The 25,946-nt window shown below is 46.3% G+C and overlaps 1 protein-coding gene across 3 annotated transcripts in view; it reads right to left on the bottom strand.

Moving 5' to 3' along the window:
- TECPR1 (tectonin beta-propeller repeat containing 1) overlaps positions 1-25,946 on the bottom strand; it is a 428,339-nt gene that overhangs the window by 310,619 nt on the left and 91,774 nt on the right. For all 3 annotated transcript variants that reach the window (XM_069210138.1, XM_069210137.1, XM_069210139.1), the window contains exon 4: positions 23,335-23,457. In XM_069210138.1, coding sequence (XP_069066239.1) covers positions 23,335-23,457 — 123 coding nt within the window. The remainder of the gene's footprint in view (positions 1-23,334; positions 23,458-25,946) is intronic.

Here is a 25,946-nt window from a genome sequence, read left to right as displayed (position 1 = left end):
CCACCAGGGAGGAATTCTGCAAGGCGCAGAAAGAATGTCCCACTCTGGAAGGTTTGAGGAAGCAAGCCTCAAACCAGGCAGCAGGCGACGCCTCTGGCGATCACCACCTATATTGGGAGAATGATCTCCTCTACAGTGAGCCTAAGGTTCCGGCCTTTGGGGCAGCACGTATGCTGGTGGTCCCCCAATGTTACCGAACCTTCCTACTGGGTCTGGCTCACGACATTCCCCTGGCAGGACATTTGGGGCTGGGCACGACCTTTAACAGGCTTGTCACCCACTTTTATTGGCCCAAAATGAGGACACACTCAGATAAGTTCTGCAGATCTTGTCCTACCTGCCAGGCCAGTGGTAAAGCAGGGAAAAGGGTTAAAACCCCCCTGATTCCCCTTCCTGTCATTGGCACCCCCTTTGAAAGGGTGGGCATCGACATTGTTGGTCCCTTGCACCCCAAAACTGCCTTAGGCAACAGGTTCATCCTGGTTTTGGTGGACCATGCCACCCGTTACCCAGAGGCAATCCCTCTGAGGATCGTAACTGCACAGGTGGTGGCCAGAACCCTGATGGGGATATTTACCTGTGTGGGATTCCCCAAGGAAATAGTGTCTGACAGAGGCACTAACTTCATGTCTGCATACATGATGTCTCTGTGGGATGCGTGTGGTGTAACTTACAAGTTCACCACACCCTATCACCCCCAGTCTAATGGTCTTGTGGAGAGATTCAAAAAGACCCTGAAAGGCATGATTGGTGGCCTCCCTGAGGCCATGAGGCGTAAGTGGGACGTCCTCTTACCATGCCTTCTCTTTGCTTACAGAGAGGTCCCCCAGAGGGGGGTAGGGTTCAGTCCCTTTGAGCTTCTCTACGGGTACCCTGTCAGGGGACCCTTAAGCAGTGTCCAGGAGGGATTGGAGAAAGCTCCAAAGACACCCCCTCAGGATGTGGTCAGCTATATGTTGGCCCTCCCAACCAGATGACCCACTTCTGGAAAGAGGCCCAAAGTAACCTTGAGGCCAGTCAAGAGGTGATGAAACACTGGTATGACCAGAAGGCCACCCTGGTAGAGTTTCAACCTGGAGACAAAGTGTGGGTAATGGAGCCAGTAGAGCCCAGAGCTCTCCAGGACCGCTGGTCTGGCCCATTTGAAATAAAGGAGCGGAAAGGGGAGGCCACTTACCTAGTGGACCTCCAAACCCCTAGGAATCCCCTAAGGGTGCTCCATGTGAACCGACTAAAAGCTCATTTTGAGAGGTCGGAGATCAACATGCTTCTGGTCACAGATGAAGGAACGGAAGAGGAGAGTGAACCTCTCCCCGACCTCCTCTCTGCCCAAGAAGGTGATGGGTCAGTAAGCGGGGTCATTCTGTCTGACTCCCTGACTCTAAACCAGAAAGGAGACTGCTATGAGCTGTTGGAGCAGTTCTCCCCCCTGTTCTCCCTTACTCCTGGACTGACCCACCTCTGTGTTCATGATATTGACACTGGTGACAGTCTCCCTGTGAAGAACAAAATTTACAAGTTGTCGGATAAGGTGAAGGCCAGCATCAAGGAGGAGGTCTCCAAGATGTTGACTCTAGGGGTTATCGAGAAATCCAGTAGTCCCTGGGCCAGCCCAGTGGTGTTGGTCCCTAAGGCTACTGCCCCAGGTGCGAAGCCAGAACTCCGGTTCTGTGTGGACTACTGGGGTCTCAACTCAGTCACCCAGACTGATGCTCACCCCGAGCTGATGAGCTCGTGGACAGGCTAGGCACTGCCAAGTTCCTGAGTACGTTTGATCTTACTTCAGGGTACTGGCAGATCGCCCTGACTGAGGGGGCCAAGGAAAGATCCGCATTTTCAACCCCTGATGGCCATTACCAGTTCCGGGTGATGCCGTTTGGGTTGAAGAATGCCCCCGCTACCTTCCAACGGTTGGTTAACGGGGTCCTAGCTGGCAAGGATGCCTTCTGTGCAGCCTACCTGGATGACATAGCTGTCTACAGTTCCAGCTGGGAGGAGCACCTGCTTCACCTCAAGGAGGTGCTTCAGGCCCTGCAACAGGCAGGCCTGACCATCAAGGCTAGTAAGTGCCAGATTGGGCAGGGTTCCGTTGTGTACTTGGGACACCTAGTGGGTGGTGGAAAGGTGCAGCCACTCCAGGCCAAGATTGAAACTATCAAGGCCTGGCAACCACCACGAACGCAGACTGAGGTGAGAGCCTTTCTAGGCCTCACAGGATACTACCGTAGATTTGTCAAGGGCTATGGCACCATTGTAACACCCTTGACAGAACTCACTTCCAAGAAACAACCTAGGTTGGTGAATTGGACAGAGGCTTGTCAGAAAGCCTTTGACGCCCTGAAGGAAGCCATGTGCACGGCCCTCATGCTCATGGCCCCTGACTACTCCCAGGAATTTATCGTGCAGACAGACGCTTCAGAGCATGGCATAGGGGCAGTCCTAGCACAGCTGAATGAGGAGGGTAGAGATCAACCGGTAGTCTTTATTAGCAGAAGGCTATTACCACGGGAACAGAGGTGGAGTGCTATTGAGAGAGAAGCTTTTGCTGTGGTCTGGGCACTGAAGAAGCTAAGACCCTACCTGTTTGGGACTCACTTCCGGGTTCAGACAGACCACAGGCCCCTCAGATGGCTCATGCAGATGAGGGGTGAGAATCCAAAACTCTTGAGGTGGTCCATTTCCCTACAGGGGATGGACTTTACGGTGGAACATCGCCCAGGGGTTGACCACGCCAATGCTGATGGTCTCTCCAGGTACTTCCGCCTTAGCGATGAGAGCTCCCAGGAGGTCGGGTAGCTCTCCCCACTTTCAGCTGGGGGGGACACATGTTAGACCTGACAGCCTTAGGGTAGTCACCCCTAACTTTTTGCCTGCCTCCCTCCACTTTTTGGACACTGTTTTTGCTGGTTTATAGACTCTGCGCACTTTACCCCTGCTAACCAGGGCTAAAGTGCATATGCTCTCTCCCCTAAAACATGGTAACCTGGAATCATACCTGATTGGACTATTAATTTACTTATAAGTCCCTAGTAAGGTGCACTCTATGTGCATAGGGCTGGTAAATTAAATGCTACTAGTGGGCCAGTAGCACTGGTTGTGCCACCCACTTAAGTAGCCCCTTCTCCTGGTTTCAGGCCTGCCATTGCAAGGCCTGTGTGTGCAGTTTCACTGCCACATCGACTTGGCATTTAAAAGTGCTTGCCAAGCCTAGAACTCCCCTTTTTCTACATATAGGTCACCCTTAATATGTGCCCTAGGTAACCCCTAGGGCAGGGTGCTGTGTAGGTAAAAGGCAGGACATGTACCTGGGTAGTTATATGTCCTGGTAGTGTAAAACTCCTAACTTCGTTTTCACACTACTGTGAGGCCTGCTCCCTTCATAGGCTAACATTGGGGCTGCCCTCATACACTGTTGAAGTGGCAGCTGCTGATCTGAAAGGAGCAGGAAGGTCATATTTAGTATGGCCAGAATGGTAATACAAAATCCTACTGACTGGTGAAGTCGGATTTAATATTACTATTCTAGAAATGCCACTTTTAGAAAATGAGCATTTCTTTGCACTTAGATCCTTCTGTGCCTTACAATCCACGTCTGGCTGGGCTTGGTTGACAGCTCCTTGTGCATTCACTCAGACACACCCCAAACACAGGGTACTCAGCCTCACTTGCATACATCTGCATTTTGAATGGGTCTTCCTGGGCTGGGAGGGTGGAGGGCCTGCTCTCACACAAAGGACTGCCACACCCCCTACTGGGACCCTGGCAGACAGGATTGAACTGAAAGGGGACCTGGTGCACTTCTTAGCCACTCTTTGAAGTCTCCCCCACTTCAAAGGCACATTTGGGTATAAAACAGGGCCTCTGCCCTACCTCATCAGACACTTGCTGGAGAAGAAACCTGAACCAGAAACTACATCCTGCCAAGAAGAACTGCCTGGCTGCTCAAAGGACTCACCTGTCTGCTTTCTACAAAGGACTGCTGCCTTGCTGTTGCCCTGCTGCCTTGCTGAACTCTTGTCTGGCTGTGAAAGTGCTCTCCAAGGGCTTGGATAGAGCTTGCCTCCTGTTCCTTGAAGTCTCAGGACCAAAAAGACTTCTCTCTTTTACTTGGACACTCCGTGCGCCGAAAATTTCGACGCACAGCTTGTTTCGCGGCGAGAAAAACGCCGCACTCTGATGCTGATCGACGCGACGCTCTTGGGACGATCGAAGATCCGACGCACGGCCTCGCAAGGACAACGCCGCCCGACCTCTAGAGGAGAAATCGACGCGACGCCTGCCGTGAGATCGTAATTTCAATGCGCAGCCCCGCAGATCGAAGGCTAGAGGAGAAATCGACGCAACGCCTGCCGTGAGATCGTAATTTAGACGCATAGCCCCGCAGACTGACGCGCAGCCGGAGAACAAGCAGGAAAATCCACGCACAGACCCGGGACATCTGGTAATCCCCGCGATCCACAGAAAGAGACTGTCCGCGCGCCGGAAAACGACGCCGACTTCCCCGCGTGGAAAATAACGACGCAAGTCCGTGTGTGCTGGGGAGAAATCGACGCACACACCCTTTTTCCACGCACCTCTTCTCTTGTGGCCCTCAGAGGAGATTTTTCCACTCCCAACCAGGTACTTGTGCTTGAAAGAGACTTTGGGGGCCGCCCGCCAGAATTCCGCCCCCATTATACCGCTCCGCGGTCAGAAGACCGCGGAGGGTATTATGAGTTTTTCCCTGGGCTGGCGGGCGGTCTCCAAAAGACCGCCCGCCAGCCCAGGGAAAAACTCCCTTCCCACGAGGATGCCGGCTCGTAATCGAGCCGGCGGAGTGGGAAGGTGCGACGGGTGCAGTGGCACCCGTCGCGTATTTCAGTGTCTGCCAGGCAGACACTGAAATACTTTGCGGGGCCCTCTTACGGGGGCCCCTGCCGTGCCCATGCCATTGGCATGGGCACGGCAGGGGCCCCGCGGCACCCCCTACCGCCATCCTGTTCCTGGCGGGCGAACCGCCAGGAACAGGATGGCGGTAGGGGGTGTCAGAATCCCCCATGGCGGCGCAGCAAGCTGCGCCGCCATGGGGGATTCTAAGGGCAGCGGTAAACCGGCGGGAGACCGCCGGTTTACCCTTTCTGACCGCGGCCAAAGCGCCGCGGTCAGAATGCCCTGCGGGGCACCGCCGGCCTGTCGGCGGTGCTCCCGCCGACCCTCGCCCCGGTGGTCGAAGACCGCCGGGGTTAGAATCAGGGCCTTTGTTTATATTCTAAAGACTTAAGACACTTTATATCACTTCCCTGTGATATTTCTACAATTTTCCATTGCAACTTTATTCTTCTTTGACCTACAAATATCCTGATAAATATTATATATTTTTCTAAACACTGTGTGGTGTATTTTTGTGGTGCTATATGGTGGTATTGTATGATTTATTGCACAAATACTTAACACATTGCCTTCTAAGTTAAGCCTGACTGCTCGTGCCAAGCTACCAGAGGGTGGGCACAGGATAATCTTGGATAGTGTGTGGCTTACCCTGACTAGAGTGAGGGCTTTTGCTTGGACAGAGGGTAACCTGACTGCCAACCAAAAACCCCATTTCTAACAGACACCGTCTGCGAATTGCTATGGGGTCGCAAAGACCCACCTCATTAATATTAATGTGGTGGGTCACATTTTGCAACCCTATAGCGAGTCCCTGCACTCACAGGGATGGTGGCCTGCTGAAGACAGCAGACCTCCATGTCTGTGTTTGCTTTTTAAATAAACCAGTTTTTTTTTGGTATTGGAGCCCGTTTTCCTTAAAGGAAAACGAGTTGCAATACAAAACAAAATAGCGAAACCATTTGGTTTCGCTTTTTCAGAGTAAGCAGTGGTCCATTGGACCAGTGCCTGCTCTGACAAAACATTTTTGGCAACATTCACAAAGGGGAAGGGGTCCCTTAGGGACCCCTTCCCTTTTGCGAATGAGTTACCACCAGTGTGACACTGGTGGTAACTGCAAATTGCTTTGCGACCGCATTCGCGGTCACAAAGCAATTTAGCATTGCGGTGCGAGTTGCAAATAGGAAGGGGGCACCCCTTCCTATTTGCGAGTCGCATTCACATTTTGCGAGTCGGTACAGACTCGCAAAATGTGAATGAGCATTGCAATGAGCATTTTGCATGGCGCAAACTGCGATTTTTCGCAGTTTGCACCATGCAAAATACTTCCTACATCTGGCCCTCAGTCTCTCGGGGGTGCATTGGGCATGTGCACCAGCTTTCTGCACCCCCCAGGCACTTTGGTTTTACAGAAGGGGCTGCAAACGCCCGCACAGCCCCATCTCTAATACGAATTGCACCAGCACAAAATGTGCGCTAGAAAGATCTCAAGCGGGTATTCCCTCATTTGCAAGGATGCAAATGACAGAACACTTTTCCTCTGCGCCTTTGCCATATTATAGACACGTTTGTATAGGCAAAGAAGCTGCTGAGGGGCATGCTGATTGTGCCACAGAGAGGAGAGGAACAGTCAATGCGCCCCCTAAGGAAGCATGGGCCCTAATCCAGACAACTGTCAGCAGGAAGGTGCACCCACTATTTGCACCTGTTTGCAGCTGGATCACTGTCCCCTTTAAAAATAAACGGTCACTTTGAGCCTGCAAATGGGAAAATGGATAGGCTGCTTCAAACAGCTGGTGTGCCTTCCTATAACGTGCTGACCTCAGGGCATGCATGATCATTAACTGTAATGAGGGCACTAACAAGCTCTGTGCTTGGCGCATCCAGTTAAATGTGCACTGTGGCACAGACCAGATTTATTTTTTATTATACCATCAATTCCAATGGTATTTTATTCTCTGGTTTACAAATGTTGCACAATCAGACGGGCTTTCCATTGGTACTACTATTTGTCTTTTGTGCACCTAGGGACCTAGATTCCTTGCTCTATTTAGGATTATGGAAGAATGTAATATTGTACATTTGTCATGAGCCACATGAGTGATGTGGGCATGACTTGGGCATTAATGGTATATTCTATGTGACCGTGAGTAAGAATATTTTATTCAAAAGCTCTTTTTAATAGTCACCACATTTATATAAGTGAAAAATGTGATATATCTTTGAAGGATGGGAGGAAGAACTGTATAATATTTTAATCTTGTGAACATTTATATGGAATAGAGTATTCATCTATTCCTACTTGTACCAGGAAAAATAAGTAAATATGGATGTTGGTTTACCCAAAGACTTGATGAAATATTCATTTATTTACCTAATAACAAATACTAATTAGGTATTTCTTCCTTATCGATGCATGATCATGTGATCTCTGCATAGGTGCCTATGTGGTCAACAAGGCTTTTTAGCCAAAATGTGCCATCCCTATTTGGATATGTTGATCTAATTAAATTATCATTTTACTTGCAAGAATCAAAGTGCCGTTTCCAGCTGTGGGTATTGATAATAATATTACTACAACATTACGGTCAACGGTGTAATATGGTGTGCTGCTTCTTGATAAGTTGAATCAATTGTTCTCGCCTGCTATGTATGTTAGTTTTATTTTCTTCTGTAACCATTGCTTTTCTTTTTCCAAAATTCACTAAAACGTTTTAAAAATAATTAAAGTGTGTAATATAGGTCTATATTGCCACCGATGGGTTTCAATAACACTTGCAGACCACGAACCCCAATATGGCAATACAGGATCCTATTACACGTTACTTGTTATGTGTTTCGTATATCACTGTGTTTATTAATTGATGCTACTACTCCTTAGAAAGATTTAGAGAATTTGAGTGTCGTCTGTTTACATTTTCACTGTTCGGCTTAGACTACAGATGTCTGTAGATGTTTTGAGAAATATTGTTTTGAGTTTTGGATAAGGTACTAATATTTAAACTGAGTTTAATGCAACAATGTGTATTATTATAAACCTAATTTTAAATGCAGAGCACATTTTAAGAAAACATGCATTCTAAAATGTGCTTTTGTTTTGAAGTATTGACACTGTAGAGTAGGTTTAACAAGATATATATATATATATATATATATATATATGGAAAATGTCACTTACCCAGTGTACATCTGTTTGTGGCATGAGACGCTGCAGATTCACATGCTGTGCATTATCCTGCCATCTAGTGTTGGGCTTGGAGTGTTACAAGTTGTTTTTCTTCGAAGAAGTCTTTTCGAGTCACGAGATCGAGGGACTCCTCCCCTTTCGGCTCCATTGCACATGGGCGTCGACTCCATCTTAGATTATTTTCCCCGCAGAGGGTGAGGTAGGAGTTGTGTATATAGTAATAGTGCCCATGCAATGGAGTAAGTATGTATGTACATAATGTGTTTAAAAGTGATATATATTTACAAATTTACAAATGTACAAGTTTATTTTTATCAACTTATAACGGCTACAGGCTCCCGGGGAGGTGGGAGGGCGCATGTGAATCTGCAGCGTCTCATGCCACGAACAGATGTACACTGGGCAAGTGACATTTTCCGTTCGATGGCATGTGTAGCTGCAGATACAAATGCTGTGCACAGACTATTAAGCAGTTATCTCCCCAAAAGCGGTGGTTTAGCCTGTAGGAGTTGAAGTTGTTTGAAATAATGTCCGTAATACTGCCTGTCCTACTGTGGCTTGTTGTGTTGTTAACACATCCACACAGTAGTGTTTTGTGAATGTATGAGGCGTGGACCATGTTGCTGCCTTACAGATTTCTGTCATGGGTATATTTCCTAGAAAGGCCATTGTGGCGCCTTTCTTTCTAGTGGAGTGTGCCTTTGGTGTAATAGGCAGTTCTCTCTTTGCTTTTACATAGCTGGTTTGAATACACTTAACTATCCATGTGGCAATGCCTTGTTTGGATATTGGATTTCCTGCATGAGGTTTTTGAAAAGCTACAAACAATTGTTTTGTTTTGCGAAATTGTTTGGTTCTATCAATGTAATACATTAGTGCCCTTTTGATGTCTAATGTATATAATGCTCTTTCAGCTACAGAGTCTGGTTGTGGAAAAAATACTGGGAGTTCCACAGTTTGATTTAAGTGGAACGGTGATATAACTTTTGGTAAAAATTTGGGATTTGTGCGTAGAACCACTTTATGTTTGTGTATTTGTATAAAGGGTTCCTGTATGGTAAATGCTTGTATTTCACTTACTCTTCTAAGAGATGTTATAGCTATTAGGAAGGCTACTTTCCATGTTAAGTATTGCATCTCACAAGAGTGCATGGGTTCAAATGGTGGACCCATGAGTCGTGTTAATACAATATTGAGATTCCATGAAGGCACTGGTGGTGTCCTTGGGGGAATGATTCTTTTTAGACCCTTCATAAATGCTTTTATGACTGGGATTCTAAAGAGTGATGTTGAATGTGTAATTTGCAGATAGGCAGAAATTGCTGTGAGATGTATTTTAATGGATGAAAAAGGTAGCTTAGATTTTTGTAAGTGTAATAAGTAGCTTACAATGTTTTTTGTTGACGCATGTAGTGGTTGAATTTGATTATTATGACAGTAATAAACAAATCTTTTCCATTTATTTGCATAGCAATGTCTTGTAGTAGGTTTCCTAGCTTGTTTAATGACCTCCATACATTCTTGTGTAAGGTCTAGATGTCCAAATTCTAAGACTTCAGGAGCCAGATTGCTAGATTGAGCGATGCTGGATTCGGGTGTCTGATCTGTTGTTTGTGTTGAGTTAACAGGTCTGGTCTGTTTGGTAGTTTGACATGAGGTACTACTGACAGGTCTAGTAGTGTTGGTTGGCGAGCCCAAGTCGGTGCTACTAGTATTAGTTTGAGTTTGTTTTGACTCAATTTGTTTACTAGATACGGAAGGAGTGGGAGAGGGGGAAAAGCGTAAGCAAATATCCCTGACCAACTCATCCATAACGCATTGCCCTTGGATTGAGGGTGTGGGTACCTGGATGCGAAGTTTTGGCATTTGAGTTTGCTTTTGTTGCAAATAGGTCTATTTGCGGTGTTCCCCAGTTTTGGAAGTAAGTTTGCAGTATCTTGGGATGAATTTCCCATTCGTGGGTCTGTTGGTGATCTCGACTGAGATTGTCGGCCAACTGGTTTTGAATTCCTGGAATGTACTGTGTTATTAGGCGAATATGATTGTGAATCGCCCAATGCCAAATCTTCTGTGCTAAGAGACACAGCTGTGATGAGTGTGTCCCTCCCTGTTTGTTTAGGTAATACATTGTTGTCATGTTGTCTGTTTTGACAAGAATGTGTTTGTGGGCTATTATCGGTTGAAATGCTTTCAATGCTAGAAACACTGCTAGTAGTTCTAGTTGATTTATATGAAGTTGTTTTTGTTGAGAGTCCCATTGTCCCTGGATGCTGTGTTGGTTGAGTTGTCCTCCTCACCCTACCATGGAAGCATCTGTTGTGATCACGTATTGAGGCACTGGGTCCTGGAAAGGCCGCCCTTGGTTTAAATTTATAGGATTCCACCATTGAAGCGAGGAGTGTGTTTGGCGGTCTATCAACACTAGATCTTGAAGTTGACCCTGTGCTTGTGTCCATTGTGTCGCTAGGCACTGTTGTAAGGGCCGCATGTGTAACCTTGCGTTTGGGACAATGGCTATGCATGAAGACATCATGCCTATAAGTTTCATCACTAACTTTACTTGATACTGTTGGTTTGGGTGCATGCTTTGTATTACGTTTTGGAATGCTTGCACCCTTTGTGGACTTGGAGTGGCAATCCCTTTTTCTGTGTTGATTGTTTCTCCTAAGTATTGTTGTATTTGACACGGTTGTAAGTGTGATTTTAGGTAGTTTATTGAGAACCCTAGCTTGTGAAGGGTTTCTATTACGTATTTTGTGTGTTGAAGACACTGTTTCTGAGTGCTGGTTTTTATTAACCAATCGTCTAGATACAGGAATACGTGTATGTGCTGTCTTCTGATATGTGCAGCTACTACTGCAAGGCATTTTGTAAATACCCTTGGTGCTGTTGTTATCCCGAATGGTAACACTTTGAATTGGTAATGTACTCCTTGGATTACAAACCTTAAGTCTTTCCTGTGTGAAGGATGTATGGGTATATGGAAGTAAGCATCCTTGAGGTCTAATGTTGACATGTAGTCTTGTTGTTTGAGCAAGGGAATCACGTCTTGAAGTGTCACCATGTGAAAGTGATCTGATTTGATGTAAAGATTTAGTGTTCCGAGATCTAAGATGGGTCTCAGTGTTTTGTCCTTTTTTGGTATTAGAAAATACAGGGAATAAACACCTGTTCCTTTCTGATGGTTGGGTACTAGTTCTATTGCCTCTTTCTGTAACAACGCTTGGACTTCTAGTTGTAATAGATCCAAGTGCCGTTTGGACATGTTGTGTGCTTTTGGAGGCACATTTGGTGGTAATTGTAGGAATTCTATGCAATAACCATGTTGGATAATGGCTAGGACCCACGAGTCCGTAGTTATGTCTTCCCAATTTTTGTAATAATCTGTGAGTCTCCCCCCCCACTGGTGTTATGTGTTGGGGATTTGTGACATTGAAGTCAGTGTTTAGTTTGTGGTGTTTTTGGGCTTTGGAATTTCCCTCTTGTTTTAGGGAACGGTCCACCTCTATATTGTCCCCGAAAGCCTCCTCTTTGGTATTGGCCCTGGTATGTGGGTCTGGCCTGTGAGGTTGAAGGTTCTGTGCTTTGGGCTCGAAACCCCCGTCTAAAGTGTGGCTTCCTAAAGGTGCCTCTGCTCTGTGGGGAGTAGAGCATGCCCATGGCTTTGGCCGTGTCTGTGTCTTTCTTTAGCTTTTCTATAGCTGTATCCACCTCTGGCCCAAACAACTGTTGTCCATTAAAAGGCATATTAAGCACAGCCTGCTGGATCTCTGGCTTAAATCCGGAAGTGCGTAGCCATGCGTGTCTCCGAATAGTGACCGCCGTGTTTACTGTTCTGGCGGCTGTGTCCACTGCGTCCATAGCCGATCGTATCCGGTTGTTGGAGATACTTTGACCCTCCTCCACCACTTGTTGTGCACGCTTTTGAAACTCTTTGGGAAGATGTTCAACGAAATACTGCATTTCGTCCCAGTGAGCCCTGTCATATCTTGCCAATAAAGCCTGTGAATTGGCAATGCGCCATTGATTGGCTGCCTGTGCTGCAACCCTTTTCCCTGCTGCATCAAACTTTCGACTTTCTTTGTCAGGTGGTGGTGCATCCCCAGAAGTCTGTGAGTTTGCCCTTTTCCGGGCTGCCCCTACTACCACCGAGTCAGGTGTTAGTTGTTGCGTGATGTACACAGGGCCTGTAAGGGGAGGTTTGTACTTCTTCTCCACCCTAGGTGTGATGGCTCTGCCTTTGGCCGGGTCTTGAAATACCTGTTTCGCATGTTTTAACATGCCTGGTAACATAGGCAGACTCTGGTATTGGCTATGTGTCGATGACAGGGTATTGAATAAAAAGTCATCCTCTATAGGTTCTGCATGCAGTGCTACATTGTGAAAAGTAGCTGCTCTGGACACCACCTGCATGTAAGCAGTACTGTCTTCTGGTGGTGATGGTCTTGCCGGGTAGCAATCCGAACTATTGTCAGATACTGGTGCATCGTATAGATCCCATGCATCTGGGTCATCTTGGCTCATCCCTGTGTGCGTTGGGGATTGCATCATTGGTGGTGTTGCAATTGGGGACAGTTGCGGTGAGTGCTGTGGCGATGGCTGTGGAGAAAAACGTGGTGGAGTTTTTTCTTTAGCCACTTTAGCCTTTGGCTGTTTTTCTGTTTCCTGGAAAGTGAGTTTCCGTTTCATTTTAATTGGGGAAAGAGTTCTTATTTTCCCTGTGTCCTTCTGTATATGGAGCCTTCTTTGTGTATAGTCTGGCTCTCCCATCTCTAGTTCTTGTCCGAATTTATGGCCTTGTAGTTGTGATGAAAGGCCTTGTTCTTCGGTATAGGAACTCTGTTTCGGCTCCGAGGCTAGATGTTTCGGCACCAAAACTTTTTCAGCTGTCTTTTTCGGCTCTGAAGCCACCTTTTTCGATTTCGGGGTGCCGATATCTCGGTGCCGAGTTTGGTCGGAGCCAGTATCTCGGTGTCGAGTATACTCTGTGCCGGTATCTCGACCGGAGTCGGATGTCTTCGACACGTGTGCGCCCTTTTTCGGTGCCAATGGTTGGTGAAAGTGCTTACGGGTTAAGCCATGGCCTGCCGGCGGTGGCGTCCCCTGAGCTTTCATTATTTTTGTGTGAGTTTTGGCCGGGGCAGTTTTACTCACGGTTTGTTGCCTCGCCGGCTGCTCACTTTCGCCCTCGTCCGAATCAGGAATGGAGAAAGTCTCCTCTTCTTCGACGTCGTGGTGTCCTGCCGGCATCGACGCCATTTGAAGCCTTCGAGCTCTCCGGTCCCGTAGCGTCTTCTTCGACCGAAATGCCCAACAGGCCTCGCAGGTATCCTCTTTGTGTTCGGGGGACAAACACAAATTACAGACCAAATGCTGGTCTGTATAAGGATACTTATTGTGGCATTCGGGGCAGAAGCGGAATGGGGTCCGTTCCATGAGCCTTGAAGACGCACGCGGTCGGGCCGACCAGGCCCCGCCGGGGAATGGAAGCCCCGAAGGGCTACCGGAGCTCTTCTTTTCTTCGGTGTCGATTTGCTATTAATAACCCGATACCGAACGCAAACAATACCGTCGAATTTTCTGAGATTTAACTAACTTTCCGAACTGAAACACGGAGCGAAGAGGAACACGTCCGAACCCGATGGCGGAAAGAAAACAATCTAAGATGGAGTCGACGCCCATGCGCAATGGAACCGAAAGGGGAGGAGTCCCTCAATCTTGTGACTCGAAAAGACTTCTTCGAAGAAAAACAACTTGTAACACTCCGAGCCCAACACTAGATGGAAGGATAATGCACAGCATGTGTATCTGCAGCTACACATACCATCAAACATATATATATATGTGTATATAATCACTGAAAAAAATCAAAGGTTACAGAGACATTATAGTTAGGAAATAGAATTTAAAAAAACATAGATATTGACTTAAAAAAAACAAAGGTTACAGGTACGTTATAGTAAGGTTCTGAATCTACTCATACAAACCCATAGAAATTCAGCAGTAAGAGTTATTTTAAGTAAGTAAAACTCACGCCCTAAGGTACTATAACTCGCCCTTCCAGCCAGGCCCTGAGGCCAACCCCTATAGCCACCTAGTGCTGCGTTGCGCACTGCCTTCGACCATGCGCAGGGGGGTTTGGCTAGCCTGTGGCCAGTCCCTGAGGCCAACACCTATAACAACACAACCTCACCCAGTCCCCCACCCCAGGCAGATCTCGGCCCCGGGGACCCCCTCCCAGGGGCCCGGCCTAAATATTTATTTTTGGGAGGCGGGCAGACCCCCCTTCCCCAGGCCAGTCTCAGCCCTGGAAACCCCATCAGTCAGGGGCCAGCCTAAATATTGAATTTGTTTGAGGGAGGGGAGGATGTCCACATCTCCTCTACCCCCCCCCCACCTTCCAGGTCGATATCGGCCCCAGGGACCCCATCCCCCGGGGCCCAGCATGTAACCTGGGTGCCCCCCCCCCAGGGCACCCAGTCTCAATGTTGGGGACCATGGGAGGAGCCTGGAGGCCCCCATGACCCCAGCAGGTCCACCAACTCCTGTGGGATCCAGCATTGCTGTCACCGGGGGGGAATCTGCTAAAGCAGCTCCCTCTCTGAGCAAGCAATTATTTCCTCTTTCCCCCTGCCTACATCTTTGAAGGCAGAGAGACAGAGGAAACCTCTGCTTGCAGCGAGGGACAGCTGTTTGACATCTCTCCCTCGCTGCGAGCAGAGTGTTTGCTGTGGCTTAGTAAAAGCTGTAAAGCTGCAGCCAAGCCACAGCAAACAGCTATGTCCCGGGGTGAGCACCCTGAGACATAACAGGAGCCGGCCCGGGGGTGGGTGGTGGTCCCCAGGTCCCTTAACTGGCTCCTCGAGGGGCATCGCGCGGCCCCCTTCAACAAAAAAAACCCCCCAGGGAGGTAGTGGTCCCCAGGGCTGCAGGGTTCTGAAACTGACCCCTTTCCATTTTTTTATATTTGCACTGGGGTGGTGGTGGTCCCCGGGGCTGCGCGGCGCCCCGTACCCAATTACCTGAATGCCCTGGGAAGGTGGTGGTTCCGGGGGGGCATACAGTTAGCCAAATATCTCAGGGAGGTGGTGGCCCACGGTGCTCCCCCGCATTATTAGCAATTCAGTGCCCCGGGGAGGTGGTGGCCCCTGGGGCTTAGGGGGTAGCACGGAGCCCTCCAACATATTACTGAAAGTTGGCCCTGGGGAGTTGGTGGTCCCCAGGGCATGGGGGGATCCGCAGGATCCCTCCCTACATTAATTAAAGCATTTTTCCCCGGCGAGGTGGTGGTGCGCGTCCCCTCCGTATGCAATGTTATAATTGCCCTGAGGAAGTGGTGGTCCCCGGGCTTCAGGAAGCCCAGGAGGGGGGCCCTGAGCACCCCCCCTCTCTATTTTTCACAATGCCAGGGGGACCTGGCCCATGGGAGCCTGCACTTGTTTTTGTTTTTTAAAATTTTTTGCTGCAAAGTCACGAATTTTGTGAATTTGCGACAAATGTTTTTTTGCTCTGGCGTGGTTCCTCTGAGACCCCACCACCAGAGCTGAGGGGTCTGGGTGTCCATACCCAGGCCCTGTTCCTTTTTGTTCACACTTTTTAGTGGAGTTCGGATGAAGCTGAGCATTTGCCGTGCACCAACTCTTACTCTTTGCGACGTCGTCGCGGCCAAATATATACAAATTTACTTTCCCTTTAATATCTCAAAAACTACTGAACGGATTTACACCAAATAAGCAAAAGCACAATCTGTGGCCGAAAGCTAGGTTTCTGCCAAATTTGGTGTAATCCTGTCCCCAGTAGTTCAGGCTGTAGCCTTGTTCAAAGGTCCTATCGGAATGAACATGGGAAACACAACTTCTTTGACCTCCCCTTTTTCTCGGTCCCCGCTTAATGGATCATGCCAAAACTTTCAGTGTGCAACAAGACTCACCGGGGCACTTTTTTTTGGGAAAATTTTGTGAAGATTCACCAAAAGATGCCAAAGATATAGGCAAGCCAAACAAACACTTTGTCTATAGAAACATGCTCCTAACTATAACTACCTAGTGGCAATCGCCACTAGGTAAAGAAAACACAAATCAGCCTTTGGCCGTATGCGGCTACAGGCCTGGCCCTGCGGCTAATCCCCAACGAGCACGGCCGAATGCTGTGTATGGGGCAGGGTTGGGTGGTTATAGGGGGTTGGCTGCAGGCCATGCCCTGCGGCTAACCCCCCACCATGCGCGGAAATGGTTGGATTCATGTATAGTAATCAAAATTATTTTACTTTAAATAAAACATAGACATTCACTGAAAACAAACAAAGGTTACAGGGTCATTACAGTTAGGTTCTGAATTTACTCACACAAAAACACAGAATTCAGCAGTTATAGTTGGAGTTATTTCAAATAACTATAACTCGCATCCTAAGATAACTATAACTTGTGCCCTTTGCCGTGCACTGCTAATTATTATCCTAGATATTACAGCACTCATAACAACTTCTATAATGTCAATAAAAATAGCAATTAAACATTAGTAGTCAAATTAATGAAGAAAAATGTATGCATGCGGAAGCGCAAGAAGTTATAGTTACCTTAGGGCGGAAGTTATAGCTACTTGTAATAACTCTAACTATAACTGTCAAATTTCTATGGTGTCAGAACCTAACTATAACGTCCCTGTGACCTTTGGTTTCTTTAAGTGAGAATATATATATATATATATTGAAAATGTCACTTACCCAGTGTACATCTGTTCGTGGCATCAGTCGCAGTAGATTCGCATGTTTTGCAATAGCTCGCCATCTGGTGTTGGGCCGGAGTGTTACAAGTTGTTTTTCTTCGAAGAAGTCTTTCGAGTCACGGGACCGAGTGACTCCTCCTTTTGTCTCCATTGCGCATGGGCGTCGACTCCATCTTCGATTGTTTTTCCCCGCAGAGGGTGAGGTAGGAGTTGAATTGTAGTAATAGTGCCCATGCAATGGAGTGACTAAGTATGCACCTATTTAAGGTTGAGATGATACATATACAAATAGTTGAAGGTGACTTCCAAACTGCTACAGGCTCCCGGGGAGGCGGGTGGGCACATGCGAATCTACTGCGACTGATGCCACGAACAGATGTACACTGGGTAAGTGACATTTTCAGTTCGACGGCATCTGTCGCTGTAGATACGCATGTTTTGCATAGACTAGTAAGCAGTTATCTCCCCAAAAGCGGTGGATCAGCCTGTAGGAGTGGAAGTAGTCTGAAATAATGTTCTTAATACGGCTTGACCTACTGTGGCTTGTTGTGCGGATAACACGTCTACACAGTAGTGCTTGGTGAATGTGTGAGGCGTAGACAATGTGGCTGCCTTACATATTTCTTGCATTGGGATGTTTCCTAGAAAGGCCATGGTAGCACCTTTCTTTCTGGTTGAGTGTGCCCTTGGTGTAATGGGCAGCTGTCGTTTAGCTTTAAGGTAGCAGATTTGGATGCATTTAACTATCCATCTGGCTATACCTTGTTTTGATATTGGGTTTCCTGCATGAGGTTTTTGAAATGCAATAAATAGTTGTTTAGTCTTTCTGATGTTCTTTGTTCTGTCAATGTAATACATCAATGCTCTTTTGACATCTAATGTATGTAGTGCCCTTTCAGCTACGGTATCTGGCTGTGGAAAGAACACTGGAAGTTCCACTGTTTGATTTAGATGGAACGGTGAAATAACCTTTGGCAAAAATTTAGGATTCGTCCTTAGGACGACCTTATTCTTGTGTAGTTGTATAAAAGGTTCCTGTATTGTAAACGCCTGAATCTCGCTTACTCTTCTTAGGGAAGTAATGGCGATGAGAAATGCCACCTTCCAGGTTAGGAACTGTATTTCGCAGGAGTGCATGGGTTCAAAAGGTGGACCCATAAGTCTAGTTAGGACAACATTTAGGTTCCATGAAGGAACAGGTGGTGTTCTTGGTGGTATAATTCTCCTAAGGCCCTCCATGAATGCTTTAATGACTGGTATCTTATATAGGGAAGTTGAATAGGTAGTCTGCAGGTATGCAGATATTGCTGCAAGGTGTATTTTAATGGAAGAGAAAGCCAGGTTAGATTTTTGTAAGTGAAGCAAGTAACCCACTACATGTTCTGGAGTTGTGTGTAATGGTTGTATTTGATTAATATGGCAGTAGCAAACAAACCTCTTCCATTTACTTGCATAGCAGTGCCTGGTGGATGGCCTTCTGGCTTGTTTTATGACTTCCATACATTCTTGGGTAAGTTGTAAGTGCCTGAATTCTAGGATTTCAGGAGCCAGATTGCTAGATTCAGCGATGCTGGATCTGGGTGTCTGATCTTTTGGTTGTGTTGTGTCAACAGATCTGGCCTGTTGGGCAATTTGATGCAGGGTACTACTGATAGGTCTAGCAGCGTTGTGTACCAGGGTTGCCTTGCCCAAGTTGGTGCTATTAATATGAGTTTGAGTTTGTTTTGACTGAGTTTGTTTACCAGGTAAGGAAGGAGAGGGAGAGGAGGAAAAGCGTAAGCAAATATCCCTGACCAGTTCATCCATAGGGCATTGCCTTGGGACTGTTTGTGTGGGTATCTGGATGCGAAGTTTTGGCATTTTGCGTTCTTCTTTGTCGCAAACAAGTCTATCTGAGGTGTTCCCCAGAGTTTGAAATAAGTGTTCAGAATTTGGGGGTGAATTTCCCATTCGTGGACCTGTTGGTGATCTCGAGAGAGATTGTCTGCAAGTTGATTTTGGATCCCTGGTATAAATTGTGCTATTAGGCGAATTTGGTTGTGAATTGCCCAACGCCAAATCTTTTGTGCTAGCAGGCTTAACTGCGTGGAGTGCGTCCCCCCTTGCTTGTTTAGATAATACATTGTTGTCATGTTGTCTGTTTTGACGAGAATGTATTTGTGAACTATTATTGGTTGGAAAGCTTTTAGTGCTTGAAAAACTGCTAGAAGTTCTAGGTGATTTATATGCAGTTTTGTTTGATGTACGTTCCATTGTCCTTGTATGCTGTGTTGATCGAGGTGTGCTCCCCACCCTGTCATGGAAGCATCTGTTGTTATTACGTATTGTGGCACTGGGTCTTGGAAAGGCCGCCCTTTGTTTAAATTTATGTTGTTCCACCACAGAAGCGAGAGGTAAGTTTGGTGGTCTATTAACACCAGATCTAGAAGGTGACCCTGTGCTTGTGACCATTGTGATGCTAGGCACTGTTGTAAGGGCCTCATGTGCAGTCTTGCGTTTGGGACAATGGCTATGCATGAAGACATCATGCCTAGGAGTTGTAGTACCATCTTTGCTTGTATCCTTTGTGTTGGATACATGCGTTGTATGATGGTGTTGAAATTTTGAATTCTTTGTGGACTTGGAGTGGCTACTCCTTTTGATGTGTCTATTATGGCTCCCAGGTATTGTTGTACCTTGCGCGGCAGAATTTTGGATTTTGTGAAGTTGACGGTGAACCCTAGTTTGAAGAGGGTTTGTATGATATGATTTGTGTGATTTGAGCACTCTATTAACGAATGGGCCTTGATTAGCCAGTCGTCTAGATATGGGAACACATGTATTTGCTGCCTTCTTATGTGTGCAGCGACTACCGCTAGACATTTGGTAAAGACTCTTGGTGCGGTTGTTAATCCGAAAGGCAGTACCTTGAATTGGTAATGTATTCCCTTGAATACAAACCTTAGGTATTTCCTGTGCGATGGGTATATTGGTATATGGAAATAAGCATCCTTGAGGTCTAAAGTTGCCATGTAGTCGTGTAGTTTTAGCAATGGCAATACTTCTTGTAGTGTGACCATGTGAAAGTGGTCTGATTTGATGAAAGTGTTCACTACTCTGAGGTCTAGGATTGGTCTCAGCGTTTTGTCCTTCTTTGGTATCAGAAAGTACAGTGAGTAAACTCCTGTGTTTATTTGTGTGTTTGGCACTAATTCGATTGCATTCTTTTGCAATAGTGCCTGCACTTCTATCTCCAGGAGATTGGAATGATGTGTTGTCAAATTTTGTGCTTTTGGTGGTATGTTTGGAGGGAATTGTAGAAATTCTATGCAATAACCATGTTGGATAATTGCTAGAACCCAAGTGTCTGTAGTGATTTCCTCCCATGCTTTGTAATAATGACGTATTCTTCCCCCCACTGGTGTTGTGTGGAGGGGGTGAGTGACATGTGAGTCACTGTTTAGTAGTAGGGGTTTTGGGGCTCTGAAATCTTCCTCTATTCCTAGGGAATTGTCCTCCTCTATATTGTCCCCGAAAACCTCCTCTATACTGTCCCTGGTAACTGGACGGTGTTGCTTGTGAGGTGCTGGCTTGTGTGCTCTGACCCCGAAACCCCCCTCTAAAGGGTGTTTTACGGAATGTGCTGTAATTCCCTCTGCTCTGCGGGGAGTAGAGTGCGCCCATGCCTTTGGCAGTGTCCGTATCTTTTTTGAGTTTCTCAATCGCTGTGTCCACTTCTGGACCGAACAGTTCTTTTTCGTTAAAAGGCATATTGAGAACTGCTTGTTGAATCTCTGGTTTAAATCCAGACGTTCGGAGCCATGCATGCCTTCTGATAGTTACAGATGTATTAATTGTCCGTGCAGCTGTATCTGCAGCGTCCATGGAGGAGCGGATCTGGTTGTTGGAAATGGTCTTCCCCTCCTCAACCACTTGTTTTGCCCTATTTTGTAAGTCCTTGGGCAGATGTTCAATGAGATGTTGCATCTCGTCCCAGTGGGCTCTGTCATAGCGCGCAAGTAGTGCCTGGGAGTTCGCGATGCGCCACTGGTTTGCAGCTTGTGCTGCGACTCTCTTACCAGCTGCATCGAACTTGCAGCTTTCTTTATCTGGGGGTGGTGCATCTCCAGATGTGTGGGAGTTGGCCCTTTTCCTAGCTGCTCCTACAACGACAGAGTCTGGTGGCAGCTGTGTAGTAATGAAAACCGGGTCTGTAGGAGGCGCCTTATACTTTTTTTCCACCCTTGGTGTGATTGCCCTACTTTTGACCGGCTCCTTAAAGATTTCTTTTGCGTGCCGGAGCATACCAGGGAGCATAGGCAGGCTTTGGTATGAGCTGTGGGTGGAGGAGAGTGTGTTGAATAAAAAATCATCCTCGACCTGTTCTGAGTGGAGGCTTACGTTGTGAAATTGTGCTGCTCTAGCCACCACTTGAGAGTATGCGGTGCTGTCCTCTGGTGGAGATGGCTTCGTAGGGTATGCCTCCGGACTGTTATCTGACACTGGGGCGTCGTATAGGTCCCATGCGTCTTGATCTTGGTCACCCTGGCTTATGGTGGTGTGAGCTGGGGAGTGTGATGGAGTTTGTGCTGGTGAGACGTTAATCACGGGCGGAGGAGAGGGTGGTGGGGTAACTCTTTTCACCACTTTTGGTTGTGGTGTCTGTTCAGTTTGGAACTCCAACCTTCTCTTTCTTCTAATAGGGGGAAGGGTGCTTATTTTTCCTGTCCCCTGCTGTATGAAAATACGCTTTTGCGTATGGTCCACATCAGTTGATTGTAGCTCTTCCTCAAACCTATGCTTTTGCATTTGGGAGGTTAGCGAGTGCTCTTCTGTATAAGAGCCTGAAGCTGGGTCGGTTGCAGTTTGTTTCGGGACCGAAACCCTGTCTGCGTCCTTTTTCGGCTCCGAGGTGACTTTTTTCATTTTCGGGGCCGAAACCTGTCGGCGCCGATCTTCTTCGGGGCCGCTGTCTCGGCGTCGAGCCGTGTCCACACCGGCATCTCGGTGTCGAGGCTTGTCTCCAGCACTTTCTCGGTCCCGAGAAGGCTGCGTGCCGGTGTCTCGACCGGAGTCGGACGATCTCGGCACTGTTTGGGCCTTTTTCGGTGCCGACGGTCAGTCACCGAATTTATGGGTGGAGCCATGGCCTGGTGGCAGTGGCGTCCCCTGGGCCTTGTAAATCTTCCTCTGTGTGGTTTTCGACGTCTTACTCACGGTTTGTGTATCGTCGAATCCTTCGGAGTCTGAGTCTTGGATCGAGAAGGTACCTTCCTCTTCTTGTTCCTCGAACTCTCGGTGGGCTGTCGGCGCGGACGCCATCTGAAGTCTTCTGGCTCGACGGTCTCGGAGTGTTTTTCGGGACCGGAACGCACGACAGGCCTCGCAGGTGTCTTCACTGTGCTCAGGTGACAGGCACAGGTTACAGACCAAGTGTTGGTCTGTATAGGGGTATTTATTGTGGCATTTGGGGCAGAAACGGAACGGGGTCCGTTCCATCGGCGTTCTTCAGCACGCGGTCGGGCCGACCAGGCCCCGAGGGGGGATCGAAAAAACTACCCCCGAAGGGCACCGGAGCTCTTCGATCCTTCGACGCGGTGTTGAATCTAACTACGCCGATCCCGAACGCAACAATACCGACGAAAATCTTCCGAAATTAGCTATCTTTCCGTTCCGAAACTCGGAGCGACAGGAACACGTCCGAACCCGATGGCGGAAAAAAAAACAATCGAAGATGGAGTCGACGCCCATGCGCAATGGAGACAAAAGGAGGAGTCACTCGGTCCCGTGACTCGAAAGACTTCTTCGAAGAAAAACAACTTGTAACACTCCGGCCCAACACCAGATGGCGAGCTATTGCAAAACATGCGTATCTACAGCGACAGATGCCATCGAACATATATTTATATATATATATATTTAAAATATGTATATTAGTTATACCATATGCCATTAAGAATTGCATTATGCATATGGTGGGTGGCTCAAAAGCCATCACGCCAGTGTGAGTAGTAAACGATCACCTGTCAAGTTAGAAATGAGAAAAAAGATACAGGTTTATTCTTATACAACTTTACACACGGACATATGCTCATTTCTTCAGGTAAACGGTTGCAGAGCTGATCTGTAATCTATATTTCTTCCGCTTGTTGAGAGGTTTACGTGAACAAAGAGTTGTAAAAATCTTGAGCACACCTAAGGATTGTGCAATGAGAGCTTGCCTCTCAAAGGCTACTCGACATAAAAATTTAACTTATCCTTGCAAGTTTTCCCTCATCACTGTGAATCATGCGTACAATGTTGATGCTCTGGTCTAGAATCATAGCTGATAATTTTAGGTTTCTCAGATTGGGTGCATTTTCACAGCACTGTTTCTGGCATCGTACTTTTTCAAAAGTCGGTTACCTCTGGCATTTGCACTCTAAGCATACAAAAACATACAAGTAATCAATGTGTCAAAGGCTAAACCTGAGTCCAAACCTAAAGCTAAAATAGTCCAGATTGAGTTTGTACACTTATATCCTAATACACAAAAGAGCAATGCATGACAACCAGAGCAAGCAGAAAACCATTGTCACCTTTGCCCACAAGTCTCGCGATTTGTATCTTCTGTATCTGATCCACCTCCTTCGACGGACACACGAGTTCCATTTCTTATCTTTCGTGTAGGTTCCAGGAAAATCTATTGCATATGTCCAGCCCTGAAAGCATAAAATGTATTTTTTGTATTTAGAACTGTTGGCTGACAGAAACAGATGTCAAGTGAGATCAATCAATCATTACTTAACTAAATTATTATTTGAGTAAAAATAACTTTTGATTACATTAATAAAAATTCCAAGGCATATCAAATTTAAGATGATTGCAACATACTTACTCGCAGAAATTACAGTAGCCTCTCGAGAAATGATCTACAGTAGGCACGGAGAGCTACTGGTTTTAAAAACCCACCACAAACCTTATGTTTAGGACTGCACCGGTCAGTCTGATGGAGGGCACATGCACTGACCTAAGAAGAGCTTCTGCCCATCAAATTAATTCCTCATAGCCATCTCATCAGTCGATGCGCGCAGTTATATGTTCAAGTTATAAATCTGCTATATTGAGATTATATACTTTTATACAGTTTTTTTTCAAACTTAACAACAAATGTAATATGAACCCTAGAATGTATGCCTTTTAAAACATGTTTTACTCATGTTAGTGCATCTTTAGATCTGTGCACATTTTATTTACAAACACAAAATGTAGAATTGGACTATTTCACATCACTTTTTGCTCACATCAGACTAGGTACAGCTGAAAGTGACTTGCCAAGAGACATTTTGGGTTTTAACCCAATCCTTGTGATATCTCAGGTGACTTTATTTACATGCAGTTTGTCCTTCCATCAAATTTTCATGAGACATACCAGCAAATCACATTTTGAGCTGTTTGAGTAATTTAACATAACTTTTGCAAAAAGTAATGAGAAAAGTTTACGTGATTTCGCACACCCATAGTTTTACTGCTAATTTTGTAATTGCTCTATGAGTGTAAGTAAAATGTACAGCTTATAAACATGCAACACCGCAGCATGACACACCAGCTTCAAAAGGCAGTTCTACAGAAAAATAACTTTGGTTAGTCAGTACACTGCTGCTACAAACCTACTACTTGCAATAAGAGAAATAGTAAATCGCACAGAGGCTTCGTTGTGTGCGGAAAATCCAAAGCTTCATGTAACACAAAACAGCATTTTGTTTCATGCCACTAAGGGTGACGATATGGACTAATCCTGGAATCCGAATTACTCACGGCATTCAGGACATTGCCCCATACTTTCTTTTCAAACTAGCCCAAGGCACATACTCCCACTTCATCACATCCTAGCTCGAGGATCTCTTTGAGGCACGACCATTCCCTACATCTCTCCACTGCTGAACAACACAGGAAGTGAATCCATCTCTGGGCCCATTTATTATCATTACCACCCAAAAAAGAACTGATGAGGGATACTGTTACAGTCTCTTCCAAACAGGAGCTATGCTTGCTAACCTTGTTGTGGAACTAGGGCTCAGAACATGGTATTGTCGAGCTTTGTCTTGGTTGTTGGACATAAGAAAATCAAATCGACTGCCATGGGTTCCTCTTTTGGCTGCACGCTGATGGGCTATCGTCACACTCATCAGCTTGATTAGCACAGCCAAGTGCAGGATGCATACACAATAATAACTACACACATTAGTCCTTAATTTTCAAATATAGATGGGACAACTATCCGAATTTATGCTGAAATACTTCTTGCAGGTAACAATGTGTGCTTTAAATAACATTGTCACAAAGCATACCAAGTAGAATCAAAATACCAGATGAAAATAATCCCTGGGTATTGTCGCCTGCAGGTTAGAACATTTTAACTAAGCTCACCACATCTTTCTACAGACAACTTCCCTCCAGATATACACAGAACACAGATTTAACACCAACAATAGCTGCTTGTCCTTTGAGAGCATTCGTGCTCCATTCCACACCTCAGTTCACGGAGTGGATTTAGCCTCAGACACCTGAATAAGTAGTAGACCATGTATTTCCCAGTATGTGCCTAGAGTACAGTAATAACCCTCAGTGAGTGTTGACTGCTCCTAGCCCCTGCATACAGTACTGGACTCATCAGCTGATAATGTGTATACATCCAGAAAAATTGAAAAATGAAAATCTTTAAGACAAGTAACGTTTTTAGAACAATATCAGAGCTTCCTTCGGAACATTCATTATAAACAATCTCTAACAGATAACTAATGAGTATCCGCACTCGCTCCTGGAAGCTACAGATTAGACCTACATTAGAATCATTACTCCCAACAATAAACATAGAAAAGGAAATACCTTCAAGTGACATTTCCACTGTTGAATATAGAAAAAATAAAACTAAGTTTGGTTCAGCCAGTGGTGCAGTTTGAAGTTAAAACCAAATGAGAAACGTTCAGAAAAATATTTTTTATTGTGTCATGTTACCTAAACAAATAAATATCAGAATCCAAACAATTGCTACAAAATCAGGTTTCCCGAAATGCATGAATACTTAGGGTACATTTAAAAGAGAATGGGGGTCATTACGACCTTGGCGGTCGAGGGACCGCCGTGCGGAAGACCGCCTGTGCAGGCGGTTTGCCGCTCGGCCTATTATGACCGTTGGCAGCTCTCCGTC

Source organism: Pleurodeles waltl, chromosome 10 (genome assembly GCF_031143425.1).
Source record: "Pleurodeles waltl isolate 20211129_DDA chromosome 10, aPleWal1.hap1.20221129, whole genome shotgun sequence".
Taxonomy (NCBI): Eukaryota; Metazoa; Chordata; class Amphibia; order Caudata; family Salamandridae; genus Pleurodeles; species Pleurodeles waltl.
Note: the sequence above shows the minus strand (reverse complement) of the source record. Positions and strands in the feature narration are given on the sequence as shown.